At 39.2% G+C, this 23649-nt stretch overlaps 2 protein-coding genes across 6 annotated transcripts; both read right to left on the reverse strand.

The window, feature by feature from the left end:
* Nucleotides 1-3386: 3386 nt before the first annotated feature.
* On the reverse strand, nt 3387-8340 carry LOC105040877 (60S ribosomal protein L27-3). Of its 5 annotated transcripts, XR_012139439.1 has the most exons (3): nt 7839-8333; nt 5114-5350; nt 4405-5022 (listed from the first exon to the last, which is right to left on the reverse strand). XR_012139439.1 is itself a non-coding variant. In XM_029263308.2 (2 exons), exon 1 carries the CDS (start codon nt 8250-8252, stop codon nt 7845-7847), a length of 408 nt encoding a protein of 135 aa, XP_029119141.1. In that variant the 5' UTR covers nt 8253-8333; the 3' UTR covers nt 3387-3869; nt 7839-7844. The 5 variants fall into 5 exon arrangements, 4 of the variants coding, with proteins under 4 accessions (XP_029119141.1, NP_001392686.1, XP_029119143.1 ...); XM_029263308.2 differs by lacking the exons at nt 4405-5022; nt 5114-5350 and adding an exon at nt 3387-3869; NM_001405757.1 differs by lacking the exons at nt 4405-5022; nt 5114-5350 and adding an exon at nt 3481-3833 and having other exon boundaries at nt 7839-8340.
* Nucleotides 8341-20248: 11908 nt separating this feature from the next.
* On the reverse strand, nt 20249-23203 carry LOC105041518 (uncharacterized). Its single transcript, XM_010918472.2, has one exon. The coding sequence runs from the start codon at nt 23201-23203 to the stop codon at nt 20393-20395; it is 2811 nt and encodes a 936-aa protein (XP_010916774.1). The 3' UTR covers nt 20249-20392.
* Between the last annotated feature and the right edge of the window lie 446 nt (nt 23204-23649).

A 23649-nucleotide genomic window follows, 5' to 3' on the forward strand; every position in this document is an offset into this window, starting at 1 on the left:
GATCATAGGATCATCATGAAAATAGTGATTGATCTGGATAGACCAGTGCACGGATCGCTTCCTTCGGATAGATGAATCTCGAGTCTGCAGTGTAGAGACACTGGAGTGAGAGTGCAAGTGGTTGTTAGAGAATAACTAACACTGAGCGTGATCAACACGAAAAGTTATATGGATGTCTGTTCACTTGTTAGTGACTTTCTCGATGCTGCAGTTGTATGACTGATCCTTTAACCTGAGATGGCATTACTACTCACAGTGAAACTGTTGGAGTTTGACTGACACATCAATATGAATCTCAAGGAGCCCTTGTAGTGGATGTTGGTGACAGTTGATCCACTGTAAGAGTAGGATGTGCATTAAGATGGAATCTATCAATCATAGCAGAAGAGAGTAGTCTTATGAAATTTAAGAGGCTGAGTCCTTAAGTCTATGACTATAGCATTGTGATTGATGGAAAAAAAATTTATAGAGTCACATATGAACTTAAGCTGATTAAGTCTAACATATGACCGATGTTGAGGTTTGACGATTCATCCATGACCTACCATTTGGTTGGGACTCATGATAGAGAGACTGTATCATGCACTAATTGCACCTAGAAGTTCATCTTTTATTCTGCTGGATTGCCACTACATACTGCTAGGTGTCACTGATAGATTGTAAGACTCATAAGGATCATCTTGATGATCAATGATCCTTGGTGGGTTGAATTGGAATTGTTCCAATTCATTAAAAAGAGTTTCAATGATATTGTGATAGAGATCACAATATATCTCACTATCAGATATAATAGAACCTATGGGGTCACATACAAAAGAGACTTTTGATTGATCAGATGGTTGAATTATGATTATGAATCGTAACAGGAATTGATTATCAATTTGATTGATAATTGATCTAATGCAAATGTTGTATTATATAACTCGCTAAAGAGTTAGTGAGTTATAGGAGGATTAATTAGCAATAAGATTGCTAATAGACTCAAGTTGATTGAGCAATGGGGCTTGTATCAAGTCCAATTTAATTGAATTGTATTTGACTCATTTTGGATTTGATTTGATCAACCCTATAGGATTATAGGATAATCTCAAAAAGGATCAAATGATTAGATCCAGTTGAATTAGGATTTGGATTTGACCCAATTTCTAATTAGACTAGGATGTATGTATTCCTATTTGGACTAAGAATCTTCATTTTCATGGCACACCAAATCTTAATGGGATTAGAATTAAAATTCAACATCAAAAAAAAGTTCAATTGGATTAGGACTCCTCCTCCAATTAGGAGACATCTAATTTAAATTAATTAGACTTCAAATTAAATTTAAATTTTTATTTATTTGAATCTAAATTGATTCTAATTTGATTAGAATTTATTAAATTTAATTAAATTTAAAACAGTCATTTAAAAAGAGTCCCATGTTATTCTTCCTCCCTGCGCCAAAAAGGAATCCCACTCAAACCTTGATTTTGTGTGCACGCCCCCTACCAGGTTTTGACGCCATATATCTCCCATTATTAGCGTGTAAGAGGGCTTGAAAATCTCCTTCTTTACCGTGTATAGCTGGACGTGAGATATGGCTTGGGTGGCGTCAAAAATTTCTTAGAGTCCTACATTGTTAGGACTCCTATTTCCTAATTAACATACAACTCCTATTAGCCTATATATACTCCAGCATATGGGACGGTTTGATGGTGATTACCAGCAGGTTTTAGATGCCCAAAATCAGATGTTTACCATGGAAAACCAAAGGAGAAAAATTATGGAGAGAGGGCACGGCATGGATGAAAATGGCGTGAGGTTTGTTTGCCTTGATCTCTTCTTTCTTATACAATCAAAGATTATTTATTTTTGACATCCTCTTCTATCCCTCTTATCCATGTTTAGATATGGATGTCTCATCCCCTTTTATCCAAAAATTAGACAAAATTCTTATATCTCTATTATGAAGATTTGATGCATGAATTAAAAAAAAAAAAAGAGAAGAAAGAGTTCTTCTCATGATCTCTAGCATAGAGATCAAGATCCTCTTATATCTTCTTGTTGTCTAAGAGTGTCTTAGAAAAAAAAAGATTTTCAACCATCAAAATGTGATCTCTGCAAGGGAACTAGCACTCCAGTGAGATCAAAGACTTCTAATTAGATCAGAGTCTCGTGTGGATATCCATAGAAATCGGACACTTGTGCGACTACAAGGGATCTTTGAAAGACATCTATGATCATCTGTTGGCGTTGAAGATTGATCCATGTCCAGGTATGTTTTATGTTTATTTTTCACTATTTGATTTCTGTATCTGGATCTTATCTCATATATGATGATCCTGTTTATGGTTTGAAGATATGATCTTATGCATGCTTAGATTAAATTAAATTTAATCTGAAAAATTTTTAAAATTTCACTGTATATTTATTTTACAAAATCATACGTGTATGTAATCATAAAAATCCAACAGAAGCAGCACTAACGCCTTTAGATCGCAAAAAAGCTCTATAATACGAGTGATAACGCCTTTAGGCCACGGACAAGTTCCATGACACGAGATATAGCACCAATGCCAGCTTAGCTGACTGTTGGATAGTTGTTTCTCTCCGTAAGAATTAAATTTTAGATCATAAAATAAAAAATATTTTCAAATGAATGATAAATTAAATAAATAATACATTAATATGATCATTTATTTTTTTAAAAAAATTATAAATATTATATAAAATTAAATATAATTACAAATAGAATCGAATATTTAGATACATATTGAAATTTCAGTCGGATGCTCAAATTTTTATCCATATTTTAAATATTTGAATATAAAAATAGATCCGAATAGATATCATCCGATCTATTTTCACCCTCTATCAATAAATATTAGTGTCTCCTATCGAAATCATAAAAAATAATGGAGTTATATTCAATTACGATGGAAAATACTCCAGAAAATTAACAGCTTCATTTACTTCATAGCGTTTCACGGAATTAATAACCAAAATCTCCGGAGTGCTACTTGCAATTGTTTGGTTGCACGTGTGGGAAGCATGAGATTGAGTCACCCCGATAATTGCACTGTCTATATTTGTATTTGGGTTTGCACAGACCCTCCAGCATCCAAATTCACTATTGCGGATTGAGTCACCCCGATCAGTCAAAATACCAATTGCAACCAGATTCGGACGCAACTCGCTTGTTTGGGACATGCTTGCACCTATTTATTATCACGTCCCCCAAGCCAGGCTACGGCTGGTAGTACTCGGGTCCGTGTGAACGAGCACTTCAGCTTCAAGATTCGCTGCTTCATTCATCATTAATACCAATCATCGGTTGGGTTCATTTAAAGTTGAACTATATTCATCTAACAACAACCACCACCAAACCCACATATCAAATTGGGAAATAGAGAAACCTGTGCAGAAGCTTTATTGCATTCCTCTTCAGCACCTCTGGCCAGGTGCGGCGGGATTATCCAACCCTAGTTTGTCTACAGATTCATCTAGCATTGACAGGCAACCAGACAAAGGAAAGGTGAACATGATGAACACAAGACAAAATGCCATGCAGACCTTGACAAAGCCAGTCCAATCCCTCAACAATCCAGTCACAAATTTTGTTGGTTCTAAGAATAGCAGAAAAAGTAGCTGAAAAGATATTGACCAGCCAAGGCTTATGGGAGCACCCTCCCCAGAGTCACAAGACAACTGAAGGGAGTGAATACACAGATAATCTACTTGTGGAGCTGTAATGAAAAGTCTTTGAAAGAGAGGATCTCATTCGCATTAAAAGTTCAACGCCATTCTGATATCCCGGCCAGTTCAATCCAGAAACACTTGCACCATAACTGCCCCTGAAGTTTGTACAAACGAGCGACTAGTAATAAATCCTATCATACGCAAATGGTGCAAAGAACAATTAGAAACAAACCATTCACACGCGATCAGAAATAAGATGATTCTCACTATGGTACATGCTAATTCATGTAGCCTTGTTGTCTATCTACCGAGGAGAAAACAAATCCTTACACAAATTGGTTTCATCTAAAAGCTCTAATAATATCTCGTTAGACTACAGTTGGAACACAAAATCTAAGGGAATGAGTTTTATGAAAACAAATTTTTGCTTGTTTTTTCACAAAACCTATTCTCAATACCGTGATAGTCACAAAACCTGAAAAAGGTGTTTAAAAGAACAGATCCCCCTTTATCGTAAATTCTGTTTTACAGGGAATCAAGTATTTGTATTATTTAAAAGGAAATAAATAAAAAACTCAGACAGCCAGATAAACCCTAGCAGTATCAAAAATTACTCTAATTTTGAGGCTTTCATCCTGCTAGAAATATAAAGGAAAATGGGAACAACATCAGCCGTACCTGAAAACATTAAGAGTTTCCATATATAAACCACAATGCTACACGATGTGAATGAGCTCCAGATGCATTCATGAACTCAAACAGTGACACGGTAACCTTAAAATGATGATGGATACAGAATGAGTGCAGCCATACATACTCGAAACAAGAATGGTGGGTAAGATCAATATTTCCAAGGCTAATAGCTGTGGAATAAAAGCTCAACAAGATACAGTTTCAGCTAAGACGGTGATGTTGTAGTATATCTGTTCTGCATTTTGACCTCACATTTCAATTTGCGAAATGTAGGTGAATTCTCACTAACAGTAAACAACGAATTTGTACAATAATTTGCAACATTCCCATTGTGACTCTACCTCTCTTCCCTCTTCTGAAAACTTTATCTACAATTAGATAATGACCATACCTCTCTCCACCCTTTTCCTCATCCACCGGATGACTGCATTTTCACTTGCCAGATAGGTGATTAAGACTTCTTTATTCTTCTGTCAATAACTGAGCTACGTCATCTACTCAACTAGCTACTTGATGCCTTGACATGTTGAGATATCACCCTCCCTCACTTTTCTTGCCCAATGATGATTGGATTTCTGCTTATTAGGTAGGTTATTCACACTTCTCTGTTCCCCATCCACAATCAAGCTGCATCATGGACTCAACTAGCCACTTGATGCCAAGAAAGAGAGGCAGATAACAGCGTTAAAAAAAAGCAGTATCTTCATACTTTTAACATCAGAGTGTAGAAAGCTTTACAAACCTAATTCTTTGTTTTCAACAAAAGCTTTGCTGGATGCCCCTGTACACTCATCAATTTAATGAGATTTAACCAGATAGTTTCATGATGATGAGATTATCGCTGTCATATAAACACTCTTGTTGGTAATTCTGTCAGAGCAATGACACAGCAATGGAAGAAGAGGGATTTTTAGATTTGTGAATAAGGTTGGATACGCAACAAGATGTTTCCTGAGATAAACTGTCTCAACCAACACTCCTACAATGATGAATTACGAAAAAGATAACTCAAATAACCTAAAGAATGCATTGATGCAAAGAATTGATTAGAAGAGAAAAAACACCTGCAAGATTCAATGCAGACTCAGCAAAGAAAGCATGATTGAATTACCGGGGAAGTATTGATCATCCATAGATTTGGTATAAGAGAGAAACATAATCAACACAAGCGATTCATAATGGATAAAAAATAATGGAGAATGCACAATTTGGAAAGGAGAAAGAAGATAGTGCCTATTGCATCTTATCCAAGCAAACAGACAGCTAGCAAATACAAATGACAAGGCAAAAAAGAAAGATTGCAAGGCAGCCAAACAATTAAACAAGCTGACTTCTAAAGATGTTAAGTTTCAAGAATAAATAAATTAAGGATCAAGAAGATGGATGGATGTTGCAATAAAAAGCATACTAGTTCATACAATTGATAAATAAATCATGCCTGCTCATATGTCCCAGTGTTCCATGTTTACCAAAACAGTTATGAAATTTCACAGGACAGAAAGATGGCCAGAAATCAAAAGGCGAGCGCCAAGAGAGGAGGGAGTTGGGGGGGGGGGGTGTTAAAGAGCTTTTGTGGACATCAACAACAGGATGGAACATTAAACAATCTATCCACTCGTCGAGAAGAACATATGCATTGAAGACTACCAAGAGAGCAGCCGTCTGAAAGATACGCTGATTGCATTATATTACGCTTTAACTTGTTGAGGGAAACTAATCTAAAAATGGTTGAAGGAATACTAATGTTTTCATGCTATTGGACTATCAATCTACTCGACTCTATAAAATCTCAGATACCAGAACAACCCAATGATTCTCATCAATTGACTACAAAATCTAGTTCCTAGCATCATATCTCCAAACTAGCATTTATTCAAGATATCCTCTATGCTATAGAAGCCACATAACAATAGCAACCGAATCCACATAAGAAGCATCAAACATAATGTTGACTTTCTGCTACATGCTACACAGTAGCTCAAGTACTAAAAGCAGTATTCCTAAGTAATAAATGTAGTTCCACGATTTGAGAAGTCAAGACAGCCTAGCAGCTCTAGTTTAGGAAAAGTCAACAACAGCTTTGTAGATTAATATACAATTTTACCCATGGAAGGTGATCGCCTGCTTGAAGTTACTGGCCAATAACAAAAGTACAGCCACAGATCAATGCTTCATACAAATCAAATTCATTCAGAAAGGATATCAGCAAAGTTACTATGGGGATTTTTAATCCCATGCACAGTTCAACTCTAAATATGAATATTTATTCTACTTTGAAAGACAGATTCTGAAAGAAATTACAGGTCTCCGGGTGATCAAATGACTTGTCTCCTTATGAAAACCGATTTGCTACTGTGTTTGAACAGAAATAACCTAACCTTCATATATTTGAGTACAAATCATATTTCAGGCAGGGCCATCGCTATAATCGGTGGGACTGAATGAGAAGCTAGGACCAAGCCTCCAGAAACGAAAGTCAGGAATCCAACCAAAAAATCATATTGCTGGGGGCCAATAGGCATACCAATCTTTTAGATAAAGGGACCGGCCATATATAAGATATTGTCATCATGAAACCCAAAGGGTGCATCGACATTTAGTATCACCAAGTCAAACAAACGAGGACTCTGCGAGGCTAAGGCAAAGAGAGGATCAAGTCATAAGCATTATCAAAAAGTTTTCTCATTTAATGATTGTCAAGCTTCAGCTCAATTTATGGATAGGAACTGCTGTCTTGAAACTATTGCAACTCCGGTGCAAAATCAGTTCTGTTCATCCATAGCTTATTGTGGGAAGATAGTAGAAGACCAACTTAATAACATAGCAAGTCCTGCTCGGATTAAGAACACTGAGATCCCCTCCTGCCCCCCATATGAACTTCCAATTAAATCTACCAAAGCTATTCCTTGCATAGATAGTTAATGTCAACAAAATCAGCCACCACATATCTTCGATAACTTATTCAAACCACTGCTTTCACAAAGCATGATCTGATTTTCTTTTTTCTTTTTAAAAAAATCAGGGATTTATCTAAATTACATCGCTGACACCTATTATATAGGGGAAGAATTTTAAAAATAGGATTAAACTCCCCATGTGGCTAAATATTAAGATACCGTACCATCATCAACACATGTAAATCAGCATCATTCAATTTTTTTTTTTTTTGATATCAGGATCATCATAGCATCACACAAACAGATTAACAAAAAGATAAACGGATCAAAATCCGCAATTTAATAAAAGCACTTTTGATCTATTGAACTCATCCGGATCCATTCATCCTAAACATAACCAAGTAACTCCATCAAAACAGTTAAGTGCCAACTACATTAAAAGGTCTACTAGATCCAATAACAAAACCAAATGACACCAACCATAACAACAACGACGACTAAGCAAAGCGATCCATAACAATATAAGAAAGAAACCCTAGACAGCGGTAATCAATCTCATGAACTGTATACCTTTATCTAGAAGCGGAGCTTAGTGAAGAACCACCGGTTCTTGCCGGTCTTGAAGCGCTCCTCGAAGCGGGCCTTGGTCTCCTTGCAGGCGGCCACCTTCTTGTCCCGGGACTGGAGAACGTCAAGGGTGACGACGTCCTTGAGATCCACATCCAGGGTATAGCGGGTGGGCATGATGTGGCTGTAGTTCACCATCTTCAAGAAGGCCTTGACGCGGGACTTCTTGGCCGTCTTCTTGGCCGAATCCTTGCGGATGACCTTCTTGGGGTACTTGAGGATGCCGGCAACGAGGCAGTGGCCATAGGGGCGGTCGCGGGTGCCCTCGTCGAAGCACCGCACGATCACCGCCTTCCGCCCGGCGAACCGCCCCTGGAGGACGATCACCGCCTTCCCTGGTTTCAAGAACTTTACCATTTTCCCTTACCTGACGATGACGACGACGCGTCGACGGCGGCTCTGCTCGGATATCGAGTTATCACTGGAAGGAGGTGCTTTGCAAACCCTAAAACAATTATATAGATGCGGCTAGGGTTTCTGAGGCGTTTTGGTGGATGGGGGTTGTTGGTTAAATTACGATTATACCCTTCTGTTGTACATAACCCATAGAGGCAGGAAGTCGTACTGGCAGCTGCAAATTTTGAGCGGAGGCCCAAGTTCATCCCACAAGGCCCGACCCAACTGAATGCATCTCTGTCAGCCAAGCGATCACGCCCATTATCAGCATCAGCTTTTGAACATTCCAGCGTCTCCAACGGCGCTAACGGTACAGATTACAGAGCCCCTATTTTTCACCTAAAAAAAAAAAAAAACTTTTGCCTTTTTAGACTACTTTGACCACATTGGCAGGAATTCGGTCTAGAAATATTTATTTATCTGTGATTCAACTGCATACAATTAAATTATAGATTATAATTTAACTATCTATAGCTAAAATTATATTTATAATATATATAATTAATTTAATTATATTTAAATTATCTATTTTTTGACTACTTGATAAATAGATTGAGTGTCTCTAAATCATATAATTTTTTATGTACAAGCAGTTTTGAGATAGTATATTATATCCGATGTTTTAAAACATCGATGTAGGTAGGATCTCCATTGTAGAGTTTTGATTTGATTGAGTCTGAATACAAATTCGATCAATATTATTCTAATCTGACCCCCTCCCTCCCCCCTCTCTCTCTCTCTATATATATATATATTATTTGATTGTTTGTATTTCCAAATTCCAAGTATAATTATAATTATTTGATTATACAACATGTAAAAAGAGATACAATTATCCTCTCATTAGGCTATCCCGTTGAGAAGCAAGGAAATATTCACATTTTCAAAATTGCAATATGATATTAATTATATTATTTTGATATGCAATGGAAAAATAATATTGCTATTGAATTATTATTGGATTTGTATAACAGTAATTGCTATAGTAATTATGTCAATATAAAATAACTTGATATCATAATGATCAAACACATCATTATGATGACAGGCATAAATATTTATGATGATAACTTATGTATTTATGTTATATAATTAAATATATATTATAGTAATTATTAACTACTATATAATTATTATATGTAATTACAGTTATTAATAAAATATTATAATAATATTGTAGAGATATTATAAAATTATCATCGTATTATTATTGTATTGTAATATTATAGTTTTATTATTATGAGAAGGAGGAGAGGGGGAATGTTGTTAGTGGTGAGTGGGACATATTTAAATAAGCTTTTTCAATTACAAGCTAAGGTAAGGATGTAAATTTAATAAAATCTAATAAATGTCAACGCTATAATGATCAGTCCTAAAATGAGTATCGCTATAGTACACCCTAATCATATATGAGTTATTGGCTAAGTCTATTATAATAATATTTGTAACAAATCAAGACCCCGTACAAAAATGTTATCAGGATTTGTCAAGGAACGGTCATGTATTTTCTCTCAAAAACAAATAGTAGGAGATGCTAAGATTTGGAGTGTGATTCAAACTTTTTTGCCTTGACAGTTGTTTGGTTTGAGTGCTTTATTATTATTATTTATTTTTCCTTTCGTATAGTATTTCTTCCTCTAATACATTGGATGGCTTGACCGCCCTTTCTCATGTACCAAATCATGCAGACCCAATTTTAATATAGGAGTTTCTTGTTCATAAGACCAAGCTAGAGTCAGTCATGTTTTGATGGCTTGGAAAGGAAGGCCTTTAATCAAAATTGCCATAGAATGACATCAATCGGAAAAATGTATCATCGGGAGAATAATAACATTCAATACTTGGTGGAGCATATTAAGACCAATGGAGTTCTTAACAATGATTTAATATTTTAGAAACATCAGTGGAAGTTATTTGGTTCAAAACTTATTCCATGCAACAAAGCAAGGAGAAAACTAAAGAATAGTTCAGTAATTTTTTTGAGTGAGATTTCTGATCTACCGTAATATTGCTCGAAATTTATTTGAGATGCACATTTTTCTTCCCACATAAAAAAATATTTTTAATAAAAAAATAAGTACACGACTAAAGGTCCATCTTCATAGTTATTATCAAAGATTCAAATAATAAAACCAAAGCGTTGGTTGCACTTAATTCTTAATCGTGCTTAATTTTGATCCAGCTAGGTTCAAATAGGCAGATTGCACCACAATGTAACATTTGAATCCAAACAAGAGGGGTGCGAGAACTGTGGCATTACCCAGTTAGGCAAATTGTCAAACGTTCGCCCACTTCTTGTGCCATAGATTAGTCCCAACTCCCAAATCTCCAACAAAGGCTTGCTAATCGCTAGTCGTTGCTGGCGAATCCCCATCCATTTCGGCGGCGGCGATGTTGCGGAAGACGGTGGCGGCGTGGACGGCTCTGAGGAGGCGGGCCGTGGCATCCATCCCAACGCCGTCGATACCCATCCGCGCCATCTCGACCGCTCCGATCCGCGCTCCTCGCGCGGACCACTCCGTCCATCACCGTCCATCTCATAGACTCGTCCTCCTCCCTGTCGCCGCCTTCTCGCGCGGTTACGCCCGGATGGCCCGCCGTAGCCCGCCCGTGCAATACAAGCCGGAGGAGGACGAGGAATCCGAGTTCGAGGAGAAGGAGGAGGAGGAAATGGATTTGGATTTGGCGCCGGTGGAAGAGGAGGAGGACGTGGAGTCTGAAGAGTGGGAAGGGTTCGTTCTGGACTTTGGATCTGATGGGAAGGACAAGGACGAGCGCGAGGACGAGCAGGACTCGTAAACACGGAATACCCTCGGAGCGTCTCTCATGTCACTCGCTTTTACTCTTCTCCGATCGTAAATGGCCGCCGGCTGAGCCCATTTTTACCCTTTCGCAGTTGCACGTAAGGTGTTTGTGGAAATACCGATCGTCGTCTCTCATGCCCTCGTGTCGCTTTTACTCTCTCCGATTGTATATTTCGTCTTTTAATCCTATGCAACGTGTTTGTGGAAACACGAATGGGCCCAAAAGGCTCAAGTGTGTGTCTAACTCTACTCGCATAGCTAACGATTGCCTTCGTAAAAAAAATGATTTGGATTATATTCTGATGATGAGGGAAAGGTGATTGTTGAGGGGAAAGCAGGGATCATCGCTGCCACTAAAGTGGCAAAAATTTTTCGTGACCGATAATTTCATGCTTCTTCTTCATTTGCTTTCTTGTTCTCCATACGGACATGTAACATGGCATACAGTTTGAGGGACATCTTAGAGTCATAATTTGTTAGTCGCTGTGCCATTGCTTAAACAAATAACATTCTACGATGATGATGCAGTCATCAAGTAGTGCATCTCAAAGGTTCACACCGCTACGGCAGAAACATGCATAGATTAACATTATCAAAAGAATGTTGAATAAGCATAGTCACAACCTACTCACGTATGATTTTTTCACTTTTTCTATTGTTATTATCATTTTGAGACTAATGTTAAGAATTAAATGTGTTGAGTTCTACTGCCGACCCATTTGCTTTGAAATAACAGTAAGATTGCAAAGAGAAACATTCTGAGTTATGACATAGTTTACTGCACGCTTTGGGGGTGTTTCCCCAAGTATTTGGCCCCAATAATTCTGTTGCATCAATACTTTTAGATGATTGGTACTGTATCAATACTTTTTATAAAAGAATAAATAAATCAAAATACTCTGTGGGGCTTCATGTCAAAATGCAATCAACATTATCAATGGATAAACTTTTGGGTGGGAAGGATCAGAGACTGGTTAGAAGTGAAGTTTGATGGTTCCCCTATTTTGCTGGTAAGGGAGGTTTACAAGACATGAAATTGAAGGTTATGCAGAGACTATGTTCGGCTCGTGTGCTCTTCTGATTGCTTTCCGATTGTCAGGCCGGAGCTTGCCGGAAGAGTTTGTGGATGGAAACTGGCACACAAGATGCGTTATTCTCTTGGTGCAGGAAAAAGAGGTTCTATTATTGCTCATATTGTTTCCCACTGATTCTCCAAACCCTTGCAGCATTCATATATGTCAACAGTCCAATCAGTCAGCAATCTTATTGAACAGCATGACATGAAACTGAAACCTTCACAAAATATCCAAAACCTTCTGGATTTCATATATGTCCAGAATCCAATCAATCCGCAGACTGCTTAACAAACATGACACGAAACTAAGACCTTCACAAAATAGGATGAATCCTTGCATGCAAGCACACAAGAATGTACCGTACACCATTTTTTGTTGCTCTCCATGGTGCTCCCGGACTAACAGATTTTATGTTACATCAATTTGAATTTGCTCGATCCATATAATTGCAATCTTATAATACAACCGTATTCTCTGCTCCAATTATTATTTTTATTTCTGTATTCCTGACTTATCCACTAGGTCAATCTGACTGATTCTTTGTACCCAATTTTGATGTAGAAGCTATATTTTGATTCGTTCTCTCCTTCCCAGGATTTCAATGTTCGGACGTTGAACTCGTAATAAGAGCTGATATTCCAATCCAATTTGTTTGAATGCCAGATGGCCGGCTGCCCCTATAAGTGAACTATTTGTAGATAGCCTAAAACAAACAAAAAAACTAAGAGAGTAGATTTAACTACATGATGATCTGAAATGTTTTAAACGCACCAACAGACACCACTGCTGCATACAGAACAGAATATAAAGGAACTTCTTCATAAAGGACGCGTTAATAACATTTTCGATAGAATATACTAAAACTCTTAATAAATAGTTAGGAAAATCGATAGTTTTTAGTACCATAGTTTCTAGTACCTACGTTTCCAGTCACAATCATGATAGATATCGCTGATGAGGCAATGAGATGTACCGACAAATGGCTTTATTAGACTACCAAAAGAGCATTATTTCATTTCATTCCCAAGAGAAACCATCATGACCCATAGTTCTATCAAAATATTAGCAAATAAATATCAGATAACAACATGAGAGCAATCCAAGCTAACCAACCATTGACACAACATTAAACCTTAAAGGCCCCTTTTCCCACAAACCCACAATGGTTACTCTCACTCCGTTTATTCTATTGCATCACCTCTCGTTTTTTTTTTTTTCTCTCCCTGTCAAGGACGCTACTAAATGCCAACCGACAAAAGAAACGGGATCAAAGGAAAAGCGAGACCCTTCGACCAAATGCGAGATCATGAGACAAACTCCTCTCCAATTAATCGGACTCCTCCGCCGATTCGCCGGAGAAATCCTCGTCGTCGAAGTCCGCGTCTTCGGCGCCGTCGGTGTCGTCCCAGGTCTCCTCCTTGTACGAGTCGAAGTTGTCGCCCTTTCTAATCTCCTCGTCGTCGGAATCGTCCAAGTCCGAGTCCTCCTCATGCGGGATGCGATTTCCGCGGCCGCCAGCGTAGCCGCAGGAGAGATCCAAAGCCAGTGGAAAGGGGCGGAAGACCGGGAAGCGACGGATGGAGAGATCCGGCGGGCGGGAGAGGACCGGCCCCGCCGAGACGGCCCGGCTGAGTATCGACGGCCGCGACGAGGCCAGCACCAGCCGCCTCAGCGCCGCGGATGAACGCGCCACCGCTCGCAACATCTTTTCTGTTCCCCTGTGCGGAAGCAGAGTGGGGCTGCTAGGGTTTCTCCAGGGTTTAGGTGGGGTTTAAGTGTGAGCTTTAAATACTCGGAGGTTCAGCAGCTCGATTGTTCCACCAAAGAAAGTTCCAGAGAAGGAACCGCAAACTGAATGGCCTGCCAGGCCCAGCGCCCTCGTTGCAGGAAGGCCCAAACGTTAAGTCCAACAGGCCGTAGCAGGATTGTATTGGAGGTCTTCCTTCTTTGACACAAGTGGCAAAAGATGATACATTTCTAGCAAGCACCTGATGCCTGATGGTGATTCTTAAATGGACAAGAGAGAGTCCAGATTAGGAGAAATTATATTCTACACGGCATGCACCATATACCTATATATGCTGCCAATCACAGCCATGCATTCCTATAGGCTCCATTCGTTGAGTGCTCATTTTCGTGCACTTTTACAAAAATGAGCAGTTATGATTGATAGCATGCGCAGCCATGCAGTGTACGTTGTGTAGGATATAATTTCTCCTACGTTAGAGTCAGGGACCTTTCCTTTTCTCTTCTCCCCTTTCTAGCCTAGTTTGAAGGACAAGGAAGCCCATCTTTTGTTGTTCCATAACAACAAAACCACGTGGACGTCGGCCATTAAGTGTTTGATTACTTGAGATTATAATGGGATTAAATGGGGCTTAGCTCATGTGACGTATCATACCATAAAGCATATCACGAATGAAATTAGAAAATTTTTTGAAATTTTCTCTTGGTATTAGATCTTAGTTTGCTGAAGATTATAAGTTCAATCTCGGTTATCTGACATCCAGATTCTTAAACAATTTTAACTTTGAAGTATATATGTTAAGTCTGATATGCATTGTTGACTCTTTCTTTATCAGCTGAAATTTTTGGAATTTAACAGATTAGTTAAAACCATTTTGATCCCAAGACCCCCCACCAACTATGGACTTCTCGGGCAAGAAGACTCTGTTGTATAAACAGCTATCGACATCTGAGACACCAATGTCAAAATGTAATCCGTTCTGCATCGGATTCAAAAACATAAAGCTAAGGCAGAATCCTAGACTCCCAACCAATGTCCATGGTTCTCACTATAGCGATTGCTCCACTAGTCCAATATAAAGAGCCTATTGGAAATGTACTGGAAATTAGAACAGGAGGCACTAGGAATGCTAGCATTTTTTTTGCTCAAATTTATGATGGGAGCAGGATTCCATTCCTTGGGATATCATTGTGGAGAATTTCTTTTTGGCCATAGGCTAAAAGCAAAGTGGAATCAAAGTCAGTCTTGCTATGGTCGGCACAGGGGATTTTGGAGGGAGGAGAGGAGGAAGAAGGGGAGACGAAGGTGAGGAGGAGGAGGAGGGTAGATCCATGGAGGAGAGAAGGTAGAAACCATAATGCTATCTCTAACGGAAGTGTTGAGGGGGTGGAAGAAGAGGAGCCAGGAGTTGGACCCTTAGGACTCGTGCTTTTCTTTTGGATTTTATAAGGTGGGGATAGAGTGGGAGGACTAGGAAGACCATTTTTTGTAATTATTATTATAAAAATGGCCACATGGACATCGACATTATAGTATTTGATTACTATAGATTATAACGGGATGAAATGGAGCTTGGTTTATGGTAGGTGTCCAAACTACTGCCGAGTTATAATTCAGTGAGTCCAAGGGCTATTTGAAGTTTTCTTAGATTGCTAGGCTTCAATGTATGGTGGAAAAATCGGCCCTAGCCTCGACACCATGAATGCACAGGCCATATTAGTAAATTTTGATGAAGAAGAAAGGCAATACATCAAGAAACAAGTCAACTAGCTAGTCTAAGAAGACAGGAGCACTGGCCTGCGTTAAGAAGGGCTACTTTCAGACATGGTGTCTCCGGATTTTCCCCAGCTCTTCAGTAAAGAAGCACCTGATCGTCAGATTTCCCACAGCTCTTCAGCTGAAGAAAAGGGTAGGCTAGCATTTACTGTGTTTTTGGTGTTGGTCCGGAACCTGTGCATTTGATTTAGATGATGGGAAGTATGCTTCTTCTTCCACTCTTGGAGTAAACAATTCAGGATATGTTCACTTGCCTACTAAAACATTAGAGAAGAGGAAATCCATGAGAAACAATGATTTCATGGTATTACGGCTTAAACCTTCTAGGGTTGTCTTCTCACATCTGGTTGCAGATCTTCTGCACACATCTCACTAGTTTTAGAAGTCAATCGGCATTTTTCTTGCTTTCATTTACTCAATGGAGGTGAGTTGAGCTCCACTAACTCTTTTCTCCAAAATAATAACAATGATGATGATTATCCAATCAAAAAAAAAAGAAAAAAACAAAAACAAGAAGAAGATGATGATGACAGTGATAGTGATGATAATTTGATCACCATTCTCACCTGATTTCAGCCAGGCTTCCTCCAAACTTGGTTCTCAATCAAGACAAATTGAATAAACAACTAGAATCCGCACAGCAGACAAATTGTATTTTCCTGTAGCTAGATGCAAATGGATAGCGTAAACTTGGATATAGTCTTTATTAAAATCATACACCATATTTGGACATATTGATCAAGGTTGCTCCCAATTTAATATGAACATTCAATTTGGATGGGTCACTAAGTGTTGCAAAAGTCAATCCAACGTGAACAGTTCAGAATAATCGGCATATATTCCCTAAAATTGGACTTTGGCATGCGTAAACTAAGACAGTATTCTGACTGACAACAGGACTGAAATACCTATTGTTGATCATTGCATGCAAAGTTCAGACCTATCTCAAACCCAAAAGAAAACAACGGAGCAAATAAGCAAGATTTGTATCCATGTATCATATCTGAAACTAGCTAGGGTCACTTTTAGGCCATGCCATTTCTATACTGATAGACCAATATCCCTATGCTTCGCAAAGGACGACGTACATGCATTTTCCTTTTGCTGTAGATGAGCGAAGCTCAACAGGTTGTGGCTTATAATTTGCAACAGCAACTTAAGACTCAACCTGCTTCACGAAATTCTTCCTGCTCTTTCTCTGGATCCTACACCTCAAACTAAACGATTGTGCTCATATCTGACATGGACTATACCTATTCTCACAAACAGCTGCTACAATCTTTCAGTAATGAGGGTGAATAAAAGCAAGGAAGAGAGAACAATCGATTATGCTTCTGTCATGCCCCCGATCCGAGATTGTGAATCGAGGATCATGGCAACCGCCGCATACTTATAGAAAACTCTTCCCATAAGCATGCAAGGCATCTTATCATACTATCCTAAAACAACAGTGGAATAATTAGTCAATAATTTAAATCTAAAATATAACGATCTAAATTTCTTCTTTAATATCTTAATAAATTCAACAATGATTCACAATCCTTGCATCAAATTCAATAAGCCTTTCAACCTAAAATAAAAGTATGAAGATTCTGCTTCTGATCACTCTTCCATTCATATCTTGTATCATCTTAATTCTTCAACATCTGTAAAAACAGTAAATAGGAGGTAATGAGCTAGACAGCTCAGTAAGCAATGATCACTTTTCAACAGATTTCATCAGGCATTTAAGTAAATAATCATTTATAGAAAATAAGCATATAAAGTTTATCAATTCGAAATCAATTTCAATTATGCAACATAATTCATGCCAAATTTATTTCTTTTTCGAAAATTCAAATTTCTTTCAAGATTTCAATTTCTTTTGTTCTTCAATTCTTTTCGTCAACCATGAGCTATGACCATATTTTTCCTGTGGTAGGGTCATAATACCGCGTATCTGCTTGCGGTAGGCTGCGAATCATCTGGCAGCCATGTCTTTTGGAATCGCTGGTCTCGCTGGCGGTTTGTCGCTGGTCTCTCTGACGACATGTCGCTGGTTTCGTTGGCGATATAAACCCTCAAGACAATCAATTGCCAACGTATATGCCCCCATTGGCGGGGTCCTTTACATAGTCAGGTTGTCAATTCATAATATTTCTTATATCATAATTCTTCATAAATCATATTTCATATTCTAATTTCGATAATAAAACATATAATCATGTAGTATCGAAATCAATCAACATAATGCATCATGAAATCAATATGTTCAATCATGCTTCATCATAACATTTCAAATAAGATGTTTTCATAACAAAATACCATTCATCCAATTCATGCATCGTTTCACAAATCATGTCAGAAAAAATATATTATAATTTACCGATAAATCTAGAAAAAGTGAAACATTACTTACCTCGAACACATTCCAATAAATCCACATAATTCTATAAATTTTTCTTCCAAAAATTCTGTTCGTAGATCATATTGCGATATCCCATGATCAAACATCCACAATCCTATACAGAATCAATTTCAATAATTAGAAAGAATACGAATACCATATTTCAACGATTTAGATTGGGTCCGATCATCTAATTTCATCTAATCAAAATCTAATTAGGACCTAAACGATCCAAAGTTTGACTATCAGATCAAATCGGATTCGAAGTGATAGGACCGAGGTTTCTTCATCGATTTCATAAAATCAAATGGAGAGAGAAAATTAGAGGAGAGAGAATTCATGAGGTACAATTCGAATTGATCAGGTGACACAATCCATCATTCGATTGATCCAATATCTCGAGTGGTGAAATCAACATGATCAAATCAAGTCATGACTAGATCGGGATCATGGATGATCAAATCTAAAGATTCATGGTCTGATCAAGGTGGGTGCCAGTACGCTGTCAGACAATCATGGATCAGGATTCTTCATTATAATCAGATTAGGACTATTAAAAAAAATTTCTTCATTCACTAACCTTTTTAGAGAGAGAATCAATCAAGAGAGAGAATATTTTAGAGAGAGAAAATTTTAGAGAGAGAAAACTCATCTTGAATTCTTCAGACAATATGATTCAACAAATTCGATCAATCGGATCAAATCATGCTAAAATTATCATGTGGACAATTCAATAAAATCATGAGAAATAAAATCTAAAAATACCTGATCTGATCAAAGTGGATGTCGGTGTACCATCCGACGATCACAGATCAAAAATCCATCACGAGGATCATTTAAATTCATCATCATTCTTCTCAAAATTTTAGAAATCTTAGGAGAGAGAAATAATCCAGAGGGAGGATCCTAGAGAGAAAATAGAGAGAGAAAGTCCAATTCTAGAGAGAGAAAATACTAGTTCAAGCTGAAGAGAGAGGGAAGAGAGAGAAACTCTCTTTCTCATATTTTATTATTTATATCATTATTTATTACTTAATTTAATAATTTTTCTTTTCTTTTCTTCTTTTCTTTCTCTCTTTTTTTCTTCACACAAGAGAAAGGAGAAAATCCTATTTATTATTATTAAATTATTATTATTTTATTTTTCTTCTTTCTTTTTTTTTTCTTTTCTTTTTCTTCTTTTTCTTTTCTTTTCCTTCTTTTTCTTTTCTTTTTCTTTTCTTTTCCTTCTTCTTCTTCTTTCTTCTTCTTCTTCTTTTCTTCTTTCCCGTGGGTTTCTTTTGGGCTGAAACAGGGGACCTTGAGGTCCTCTCGATGATGTTCCGACCGACGGCGCAACCAGCGTGGGACGGCCGTCGGCAGGAGGAGAGGCGACCCGGCGGCAAGAGGAGGCCAAAACCGGTGGTCGGCGGTGACCACCGGCGATGGAAAAATGGCAAAAAGGAAGGTTCTTCCGCAACAAAATCCGGCGACTCCGGTCGCTGGCGAGCGTGCACATCGGCACAGAAAGGAAGGGGGAGAAGAGAGGAAGGGGAGGAGGCTTACCTTCGTCGTCGGTGAAGCTTTTCCGGTGAGAATTTGGACGGTATAGTGACGGGTCTCCGTGAGAAATTTCTGGTGATTGCCGTCGTTTTGCCCCGGAATTTCTCGATGAGAGAAGAGAGGAGGATTCTCCTCCTTAAATAGAGTCGGAGGAAACTCGTCTCCGACTCCGATTGGGAGCCGGCGAGAGGATCCTGTTTTTTTTTTTTTTTTTTTTTTTCCGTTTGGGCTGGCTGGGTTATCACAGCTTCCAACTTCCTTTCTTTCCTAGTTTGCTTGTAGAAGACCTAAGTATGACTTTTTTCTTCTCTCTGTGGGGCGTTGCTGTTTTTGTTTCTTTCATTACCTCGAAGAAATTTCGTTAGGCTCTTCGAGCCTAACTTTTTCTCAAAAAAGCAGCAGGTATGAGGTAAGAGACTTCTAGTCATCATTCTGGATCACAAACATATCAAATGTATACATATATAAACCGATACTGGATGAACACAAATTAAGACCCATGCATTACTAATTCATGAACAATTTTTCCAACTTACAAGTAGATGAACATTGTGATAAAACAGTGCTTGACACTTGAAAAATAGTACAAGAAGGGATTATACTACTTCCATTGCAACATAGAACTGCACAAAGTACAACAACAAAGAAGAAAATGAAATATTCATGGCCTGCCATATGGCTAGATTTCCAATCATGGGATCAGATATTACATCAATTAAACATAGCTTTATTGTGCATGGTACGAATTTCACACAGTTTATCTGAAAGAGCTAAGGACTAACGACTGTCTCGTACTCACCAGGCTTTCTAAATATTTTAGGAAGGATGCGATCACCACCAAACCGCTGCTGCAAGTATATAAGAAATGCAAAGAGCACTCCCTGGCAAGGAATGATGATATTCCAAGCGGTGGAGTACAAATCTCCATCATGGCGAGCATAGATGTATGACCAGTTTAGATGGGGAACATAATGGTGAGCTCTATAAGCATCATACAAGTGAGGCACCGCATGAAGAATGGTGGTTCCAACATAGAAGAAAGGGGTCAGAGCCTTGTTGTTGGAGTTCCAAAGGATATTAAAAATGATTTGAGGCAGCAGGAAGCAATCAAGTATCAAGCCACAATTTGATGTCAGATACTCCCACAGAGAACGGTGGTGCTCAACCGAATAGTCAGAACTGTGCTCTTTAATTTCATACAACCTCGTGTGAACAAACCAGGCAATTAGTCCACTGGCAAGATATAAAGGCAAGCACAACATGAGAGCTCTCTTCTCGGCAACCCACAGGCCCTTCTTGCCCTCCGCTGATCTAGAAGACCATGCCGCTTGAAGTAAACGGAAGTGCAACAGGAAAGCGACCATCGTCAAGACCCTCACAATAACCTCATTTGCCTCAAGCAATCCACCACTCCAATACAGAAAGTTCTGTGGGTTATGATTCTTATAGAACAATGCTCCAAAGTTCAACATCAAAGGGATCATGTGGCCAAGAGTAAGAACAACAAGCATCGTGATGGATATAGAAGGACAATGCTTCTTGAGATGGTAAAACTGCATTCTGATGAAAATACATGAAAGTGTGAGGGAGATGACAACCATAATGATTTCTACATCCATCCTCCAGACGCTGTGGGCATTTGTCACAAAACCATATGAGAAAACCTCTGCAGGATTAAAGAAAAGCGGGTCCGATTTCTCCCTTGTACTCTCAATTTTGCCGTTAAAACGCTCTCCAAGCTCTGGATTCAGAGGGGGAAGCTGGATATCGATGAGAATTTTACAGTCCATAGAGTTATTCACACCTTTTCCTTGTTTTTTAGCGAATGCATAGCTTGGACACTGACATCCTACCATACAGAGCTTGCCAGTTTTTGCATTGTATATACCTTCTGCTGAGATCTCAGTTGGCACATACTCATCCAGAGTTGAACCCTGGAAGGTATAGCTTATCTTGTAGCTTACATTCCGGTGGGTCTGCTCCGTCTCTACCAATGTCTGTAATGGTCTTGTTGCCATGTAGGAATTGATATCTCGATAGTATGCATCATCGACTGACTTTAGAGTTACATATCCCCGTGAATCAGTATTCTGATGACGCATCTCACCAACTGATATTGGTGTTGCCTGTCCCCATTCACCCTTGCCGTCGGAGTTTGTTGTATAGAAATCAAATTTCATGTTGCTGAAGGATCTTCCATCAGGATATCCCCTCTTCCCCAACTCTGCAACATCATCCACCACACACAAGTTCTTCACGGTATCCAATCTTGTGTACTTATATTTTAAACCAGGAACCAACCCAAATTTGTCACCGAAACTAGAGAATGAAACTTTGCTAAGATAGCCAGTGTCCCTCACGTTCTTTTCACTCCATATATGACCAACGGCGCTGCTGGTACTCTTGATCGACAACACTACAGGAAACCATAAGCTAAACCCAATTGTGCAATCAGCAACCGAGGCAGTTGCCAGAGAATCCGCTTGAATGTAAAGTATGCGACAAGCCATGACGCAGAGCCGGTTCCCACTTGGATCCCAGAACCCCTCAGCAACCAAGGACTTCTCAGGCACCAACAATCCATTGTCTGGATGCTTACTGACATTGGAGAAGCCTATATAAAAATGCAACCTTCCCTCCTCGGTGCACTGGATTTGATTCAAAGACATGAAAATTTCACGACTCGCACCGAAAAAAAGGCCACAATTCGGATTAGAGCAGTCACTGCCATAGTCCAATCTAAAGAACTGACCTTGTAATCTCCGGAGGATAGGACAGTAGGAATGAGAATCAAATTCTGCCGATTCTTCATCAAACGTATGACGAGAGCACGATTTGTTCGCTTGGGAGATCATCGTGTACTCATATTTCTTCTGGGCATAGGCTACAACCTGAATGGAACTGAAGTGGTTTGGGCTATTGGTTGCATCCAAGCTCTCGACGGTACCACTAACCACGCTAGCAGTGATGTTGGATTTCTCAGGATAATTAAGTTTAAGAACAGCAGAAAGATGAAGAGAGCTACCTCCTGCAAAGTGCTCGAGAAAGCCGCGTCCCACCATGCAAAGCTTGCCAGAAGATTTGGACCAAAAGCCAGAGAGGTCAAAGATGGCTTCTTTCCTCACATTGGTGTTATAACGGACAAGAGAGCCGTCTGTTGAATCCGTACGAGCATTTCCACCGCGGAGGATTAGGATCCCACGGACCTGGATGATGCCCGTGCTTTGGGTCTGGCGGAGGTGTGCAGTTTGGAAGTGCAAGGACTTTGGTGTAGAGCGGCCGGAGCTGGAATCTGACTCGAAGAGGTGGCCACCGCCGGAGAAGTAACCGTGCGAGAGCTGGAAGGAGTTGGAGTGGACGAGAAGGTGGGTGGGGATGGACTCGGGGACGATAGAGTTGCAGTGTTCGGCATATGGGATTTCGTTGGATGGAGAGGAGGAAGAAAAAGAGAAGAAGGTGAGAAAGAGGAGGATCGATGGAAGAGAGCGGAAGGGAGAAACGCCAACCCCTTTACTTGCCATGGAAAAGGCCACGAGGGAGGAGAGACGCAGTTCCAATGGGACCGTTGGGATGCTGAGCATGGCGCCAATCTCGAGATACGTAGACACTCGGTAACGAGGAATTAAAAAAAGAACTAAGAGGACAAGAGTGCTATTACAGGAATGCCACCAGCCGGCAACCTCAATTTTCCACTGGATAAGGGCATATCGGGAATATGCGGTGTACGGTGTACATATAATACGATAATGCGAATGGACGCCGAGTTCTGGTTCTTCTAATGGTTGCCGGATTTGCAGGCTTGAAAGAGTGGTGGAACGTTTGCGGAGTCTGAGGTCAGGTGGGTATACTGATTGTGATTATAATTTTCGTGAAGGGAGTATAAGCCAACCAGGCAACAGCTTCTACATAAGATTAGAATACTAGAATTGTGGTCTTCCTCCTTGGCTGAGTCCACACTATTTTTTTTTTTTTTGAATTTTCACACGACTTAGAAGGTAGCAATCACATGGAGCCTTTTGTTCATTGT

The sequence above is a fragment of the Elaeis guineensis genome, chromosome 3 (assembly GCF_000442705.2).
Source record: "Elaeis guineensis isolate ETL-2024a chromosome 3, EG11, whole genome shotgun sequence".
NCBI classification, from domain to species: domain Eukaryota; kingdom Viridiplantae; phylum Streptophyta; class Magnoliopsida; order Arecales; family Arecaceae; genus Elaeis; species Elaeis guineensis.

Excerpts from the sequence above, each read along its gene's own strand:
- LOC105040877 (XM_029263308.2), bottom strand. The coding sequence starts at position 8,252 with ATGGTAAAGTTCTTGAAACCAGGGAAGGCGGTGATCGTCCTCCAGGGG.
- LOC105041518 (XM_010918472.2), bottom strand. The coding sequence starts at position 23,203 with ATGCTCAGCATCCCAACGGTCCCATTGGAACTGCGTCTCTCCTCCCTC.